The sequence below is a fragment of the Sinohyriopsis cumingii genome, chromosome 8 (assembly GCF_028554795.1).
Source record: "Sinohyriopsis cumingii isolate HCF-2022 chromosome 8, ASM2855479v2, whole genome shotgun sequence".
Lineage (NCBI taxonomy): Eukaryota > Metazoa > Mollusca > Bivalvia > Unionida > Unionidae > Sinohyriopsis > Sinohyriopsis cumingii.
The window spans coordinates 86,771,345-86,778,857 of NC_142968.1; the positions used below are offsets into that span (position 1 = coordinate 86,771,345).

General features: G+C 34.8%; 1 protein-coding gene across 1 annotated transcript in view; it reads left to right on the forward strand.

Annotated features, from left to right (window-relative positions):
* The window catches only part of LOC149794071 (carbohydrate sulfotransferase 15-like), a 44,188-nt gene extending 39,727 nt beyond the window's left edge, over positions 1-4,461 (forward strand). The window contains exon 9 of the mRNA XM_089968018.1: positions 256-4,461. Coding sequence (XP_089824144.1) covers positions 256-464 — 209 coding nt within the window. The 3' untranslated portion in view covers positions 465-4,461. The remainder of the gene's footprint in view (positions 1-255) is intronic.
* The last annotated feature ends 3,052 nt before the right edge of the window (positions 4,462-7,513 follow it).

The following is a 7,513-nucleotide window of genomic DNA, read 5'->3' on the forward strand; positions in this document are numbered from 1 at the left end:
TTTATAATTTTAAATTTTAATTTTAGATTGCAATTAGATTTTTTAAATTTTGAACTTCAGATATTCCATAATTACATTGGCTGCTATAGTTAAAAGATAATATGAATTTATCTTGTACCAAAGGATCTTTATGTGTGAGAGGGCTCAAAACTTATAATTTAGTGAATGGCTAGATTACATCATTTATGTGACATTCTCTGTGTGAGAATGGAATATAACATTTATAATTCTAGTTTGTCTTTCTTTATCTCACAGACAACATTCCAGATGAACATATGCAGAAAATAGTGTCGTTGCCAAGATTCTACAAGACGGCGAAGAAGGACTTTGCAGGTTACATTTGCCGAGAAACGGAACAGATTTTGCATAACTTCTTTCATCCATACACAAGAGATTTAGTCACTCTGCTAAACGACTCGCTATACACATGGGACGACATTAAAATTGGAAAAGCATGCCTATAATTTTAATTCTTCTTATTTTATTATTGGATAGGTGGAGAACATATGCCTAAATCAACTATTCAGCTGGGACTGTTATGTTAAAATTTACAGAGAAAAAGATGTAATTTTACTAGAAAGTCACTTGGATTTCACCGTGATTATCTGGATTTACAAGGAAGTTGTTGAAAATCAGAAAATAGAAATGAAGGTACTAGTCCTGGGATTGATTGCTAGCGAAACATTTGCTCCAGATGCATAGAAAGGACATCGGTATGCTCTTGGTGGTTGAACTGTTTTATCATGCTAGGCACCAAAGTAGATCAAACGAATTTAATATATCCTTAGTATCAGACACTTGCAGAGCCCAAATTTTTAAAGCTGATCAAAGCCAAAGATTGGATTTCACATAATATGAACCATGTAAAAAGACGAGTATTATTTTTAATTACGATTCTTCCAACATCTATCGATAAATCTGTACACCACGGGAGTATATTAATGAAATTGTACGGACAAAATATTCCGAAAAAGAGGAAAATTTACACGCATTAGTAAAACAGTTACTGTGGAAAATCGACCGAAATAAACGGGAGAATTACATTATGTGGTTGAGAGGAAAGAACAAAGCCAGAATGATTTCGAACGCAGCAAACAAAAGTAAAATACTACAGTCGAATTCCATGAGTTTACGGAATAAAAATCTCTAAGCGGCTGTTTGCTTGATAATTTCATTATAAGTGGAAGAATTAATAGTGTTACCATTTAAAATTGAAAAGGTAGTGACTGCAAGAATTTATTTTACGGTTGTTGGTAATGAGACCATATAAAGCAAATAAGTTTCTTGTGGAAATTTACACTTAAGGTAGATCACCTTTTAAACTATTAAATTGTGTTTATGATTGGTTAAACTGATATTAATTTTATCTGGCTTTGGGTAAAATATAAGAGTGTCTTTTCATATACCACGGCGTTAAGATGTCTTAGAATTAGACAAACGCTGATCATTTTGAGGAGTTAAGACCCATTTGAGGTTGTCTTTGCAATGGAATCTTAACCGTCTAACGCGTTTTTGATTTCGTGTTACAATTATGAAAGAACGTTTTGATACCATTAGAGTATCTCATACTTATATTTCTCGAAAGAAGCAAATATTTATTTAAAAACTATAATTTGCTGAGTCGTCTGAGTGATTTTATATTATGGTTTCTTGATTTGAAATATACTGCATGATATTGGTATGTTTAGAATATTTTATTTGTTTGCTTTGCCCTTGATCGCGATACTTTACATTCATTTTCTCCATTTATTTTATAGATGCTTGTTAATTGTCTTCATTGTTTCGGTTCAGCGTGACTTTTTTGTGTTGATGTACCGTTAAAACCCAAATTCATAGTGTTCATGATCATCGTCGTCCATATTGTGTCAACCATTTTGATTTCCCCAAAACACCAAGGACAGGGACATTATCACATTGCAACGCTTTATTTACTACATTGTAGGTTTACTTGACAGAAATAGTCAAATGATGTTTTCTCGTAACTGCCAATGCATATACATGAACCTTGTTTATCAAATGTTGGCATGTGCACGTCAAACACTATCGTGCCGTTCATTATGGCAACTTGTCGACTGAAATGATTTATTCTTAGCCAAAATATTTCCAACTTTCTTTTCTTCAAGTATGAAGTTACTAGAGAATTTTCTTTTACTTAAATTGTGTAAATAATTCAATAATGTATGTATGTATGTATGTATGTATGTATGTACGTGTGTTAAAGTGTATTATATTTAATTGTTGATAGTCGGCAGAGCAGCTCCGATGAGCAAATGTTTCTTAATATGTGAATGAAAACGGACTCCAAATAAACCTTGTCAATGACAGCATCTATAGGTATAATAATACCTCTTTCATGAACTATATCAGCTTGTGACCGATTTCTCCCCCATTTTCTGGTCACTTACCCATTTTTATATTGTATCACTCCATCGAAGTATTTCCTAGGCACGTTCCTCAAAGCTCAAATATTTGTAGGCTATATTGCTGCGGTAGTATTGACCCATTGGTCATCTAAGCTCAAAAATTATCGTCGCTGCAAAAAAAGTAAACAAACACATCAACTGGTGTAATGTATATCTATATTTTTTAATGTTTGTTCATAACTGTAAATTGTAGTGACTATCTATAAAGAAGATAATACATGTCTAATTTTATGAATTGATAAAACTCAATTTTAATATATATATATATATATATATATATAGAGAGAGAGAGAGAGAGAGAGAGAGAGAGAGAGAGAGTGCCTGTATATTGTAATGAATCTATAAATAGACGTTGTCGAGTTGCTAATAATAAGCATATCCTCTAGTTTCGAATTCTTTTTGATTGCATATTTAAAGTCAGTTGGTTGAGTAATGCTACGTAATTCATGTGAATAGGAATTGTGAATATTAGATTGAGCAGTGAGGTTTGTCGCGTGGGGTATAATGCGACATATCATCGTACTAGACTCTCGGACAGAACTTAGCAATCAATTCATTTCTATTTTGAATTTATTTCTATTTAGGATTCTTATTTCAGATGATAAAATCAGTTTTTAATTTGTTTAAGTTTTTCTTTAGAGATAGCTTGAGAGGAGACATTTGTTTTTATTATTCGTTGGAATCACAGTGTGCTCATTCACTAAAATATTATTGTAGACTATTGTGAATTATTCAGAAGTGTTTGATACAATGCTTTTGTGATACGTCGGGACTAATGGCAGACCAGTACATCCAAGGATCTGAAATTCATTCGGAACATTCGATTCTTTTGGACCTGAATATAATTCTTATGATTATTTAGGATTAAATTCATAATATTGTACGTTCCTTGTAAATGTTCATTTTATGACTTTGACAGTTAAATTATTTGTTACGTTTTACAAACTTGTATGTTTTGCTTTTTCCATTACTTAGTTTAGGACCAGAGATTCGTAACACTGGTTCGAGCTATTGTTCTCTGCACATATTTCATAGTCCCATTAAAAGCAATGTGCTGCGATAAGAAGTCATCTGTCTTGTATTCCATCACTGAAAATAATTAATCGATGAGGTGTTGGTTTCTATTGATTGTGATACCAAATTTTCGGATTCTGCACCATAAACACATGAGACCAAAAACGACACCAAATACTATCTGAATTAAGTTCCATAAAGTTATCAAAGGATTTACCAACAACTTTACAACTTTGTGGCAGTCATGTTGTCCGACTAAAAGGCGGTTAACTCGTTGTGAGCAGTCTATTTGCAAAGTGTTTTGATTGTGCACCGACGCACTTTTTGCAATTGGGTATGCGCTATGCACGCAACAGGTTTCAAGGCCTAAATTGCATTTGAAAGTAATATGTTATTGAGATTGGGTTTACATAGTGGTTCACAGAGGTAACATGATATTAAAGTTAGGTAGCAATGTTTTGAATCTGGAATATGTTTGAATCTGTATATTTAACTTTCAGGTGTAATTTCTATTTTAAGTAGAAACCTCGGCTTGTGTCACAATATGTATGCAGGAAATTATGTGATAGGTTGTTAGTTAACGAAAATCCTTGCAAGTGTACGCATGATCGAAATATCAGTCAAAATATCACAAGAACTCGTTAATGTTTCACTCCAGTGTATATAGAATCATTCAATATATTTAATATTATGCGTATTAATTAATTTGATATGATTATATTAATGTCTTTGACCATCTCGTGTAATATGGAATAATGACATTTAACCTTAAATTTTATCTACTTATGGCAATTAGAAAAATATTGACGGGTATCTATCGTATGACGAATCGTCACACTTATGTATATAGCAAGTAAAGTATTAAAAGAAGTATGTCCTTGTACTTCAATTGTATTTTTCATCGTCATTTCACCGAGACCATGCCATGGCCTGCCTTTAATATTCATAAACAGTGGAAGCTAATTTATGCTTTAGAAAAAACATAATAGCAAACGTTCTGAAAATAAATTGTTTCATTAATAAATGTTGGAGTTGTGCTTCATCTTTTCCAACGTTCCCAGACTTGCTAACGGAGCTGCGGTATGTGAGTTGGTAAAGTGCAGGACGTGCAATTCAAGAGCTTAGGGCTCAATACCTGCCCAGGCCATCCAGCCACCGTGTGTAATTTAGAAAGGCAGTTATATCCAATTTCCTTGACATGATATAGTGATAAAAGTGTTAACCAAACCAACAAACACAAAAGTATTTACTGCCGTCAGACGGCTTAAAGACCTAATAATTTTAAAATGTTATTATTTTTTTCGTCTCGTATTATAATACTGTCGCAATTTAGTTATATTTTGTTGCACTGACATAGTACAGTACTTTTGATTTGAGCCGGCTTCTTCAAAAGGCATGATGAGAAGGTGGCATCTCTTTGACGATGATTGGGAATCATGTTCTTGCCATGTAGGATGTATATTTAATATTAGTAAGCACCAGGGCCTGAATTTTCTGGACTACTATGGGCTGACTTTGAAAATGGTTTTCTCTTTATTTATTATAACATTTTCTAAACGAGGTTTTGTATTTGACTTAATGTTCTGAAAAATATGAGCAGAACGAATGTAAAATTGAAATGTTATCTTCCACATAAAAATGGACTCCTTTCGGCATCAAATCTTGATCGTATCAGTAGTTGTATTATTTTAAATCAGAATACAGGTTTAGCTTTGAAGCAATAAAAACCTGGACGCATTCTCCTCACTTGTAAAATAATGGATACAATAGACATTGGAAAAACTCGGAACTTCTGATCTTCCCTTTCTTAAGACTGTACTGGAAACTCTGAAGAATTAGAAATCCGCATAGATATTAAAGTGAAACTCTAATGACTTTAACTTGCAAATTTTGTTTGGATTGCTACAGCATTCAGGGTTTAGGAATACTTTGTGCCAATATTGATATAGATCAATCATTGCTTGATCAGCAAATATAGCTGTATTGCACTGCATGTGAGGACAGTCTTTAGAACTCTACTATAGAAATATTAAATTTTCCAAGTTATATCAATACTAAATAATAACGAGAAACATGCATTTACTTACCTTTGTTTGTAAAAAGACAGCAATACTTGCTGCAGTTCTTTATGTTGCTTGTTTGATAACCTTGGTGCGTCTATCATTTCTAAAAAATGGATCTGGGTTTTCTTTTGTTCCCATTAACACTGTTGTTGTCTTGTTAACATCCTCGGCACGTTCGGCAATTTCATTTGTTGGTTAATCAGCGGAGCGGTGAAAATGTTTATTCAAAGCACATTGTCATCTAGCGCAGTCTTCCGCGAATGTAACATATGTTTGCCATTTTTTCCGACCTGTAATAACATTACGAATCAGTTCACGATGTTCACGAGCGGCTTTACGGTGTCGCGTCGTATACTCTCCAATGATATCGCTCGCAGGTATTCTATGTGGTTGTTATGCTTCCTAAATTGATGTGTCTGTGTCCACACCTGCATGATACTTACTCCTGGAAGTTCCAGTTAAATTAATAGAGAGAAAACTATAAGGATCCTTAGTGATCCACGCAAACATTTCACGAAATTCATCTGAAGTATGGTCAGCAGCACAATAATTCCGATGAATATTGTGGATCATGACTCCCTATCACTCAGCGCGTTTTTAAAATATTTCGAAACATCACAACACAGCTAGTCATCAGTCGATATCACAATCACGTACAACCCATCCCGCTTCAACCATTGTAAAATCATATTCAAGAACAGATGAGTTTTATCTGATGCAGCAGGACCAGTGATTAGTGCTCAAACAGAGTATGGCAATAGGGAAATTCCAGTTTTCTCACCATGCTTGGATGGTTAATGTGTTACCTGCTCAGATAAGTCAACGACCGACAATCTTTGAAAGCATTTGCGAATATACTTTTTCGTGATACCATTGAGTAACACAGCATGTTATATAATCATATCTTCATATTGTGTACGATGTCGCACGCACCACCAATCCAACTCAATTTCAAACACGTAATAGTGGAGCAGCCATAGCTGAAACTGATACTCGATGTGGAGCAAAGTTTACGTTTGTATGAACCTCCGGTTCCACACCTTCCGGTTTAAAAAAGTCGACGGTGATGTCGCAGCTGTATTAACAAAGTTACCAGGAACACTGTGGAGTAAATATCCGGATAAAAAACACATTTCTGGATACAATTACTGTAGAGATGGATATACTACTCGATCTTAACAACAGACGAAAGCCTGGTGAAGCACCCGCAAATAGTCTTGATGCTGCATTCTTATCGACATGACCTTGCCTATAAGTCATCAACCTAAATCCGTGCAACTCCAACGCGCCGACGTGGATAAAATTCATGACTTGAATGCGATTGTGATACCAGGTACTGGAGAACGAATCGCAGGATGGGTCTTAAAGGGAGACATGAAGACCAAGACAGCAGTAGGAGGTAATTATTAAAAGTAAATTATACTGATATAAATAATCATGGAAAGCCGGACGTTAACAGTAATACTCTACAATCCGAATGGGTGTTGGAGAGGTGAAGCCAACGCCTTGGAAAAGATAGTAAAAATATGGTTGGCCAAACAAGCATTGTGGCAAATTGTAACTACCAGTATAAAAAAATAGATTTCATGTAATTAGTGAAATGTCGAAATACCAGACGAGATTCGTCGGGCCGATTTGTTCTTTCTTCACACGATTGTGTCCATGATCGACAGGTCGATTTTGTCAACAGATACAATCCGTTGATGTTAACGGATTTTGCAAGTGTCACAGATACACTAGAAAGAATTTATAAACATTCGACTCCAACATGGCCGCGTTTATTACAAGTGGATCTCTGGTAAAGAATGTTTTGTATTTGTTTCTGAGCTGCTGACCAAATGCCGTAAGTGAGTTCGTGCTGGGCGTGTGAATATTCATCGTGATAAAAGTTACTGTGGAAAGACTTAATCGCACACAACGGTTGTTAGAACATCAGCAGGTGCAATTTTTTTTTCATGAAGCCTCATCGGTCTCGCATCACAAAGCCATCACATCAATGGGTAGCACACGAAC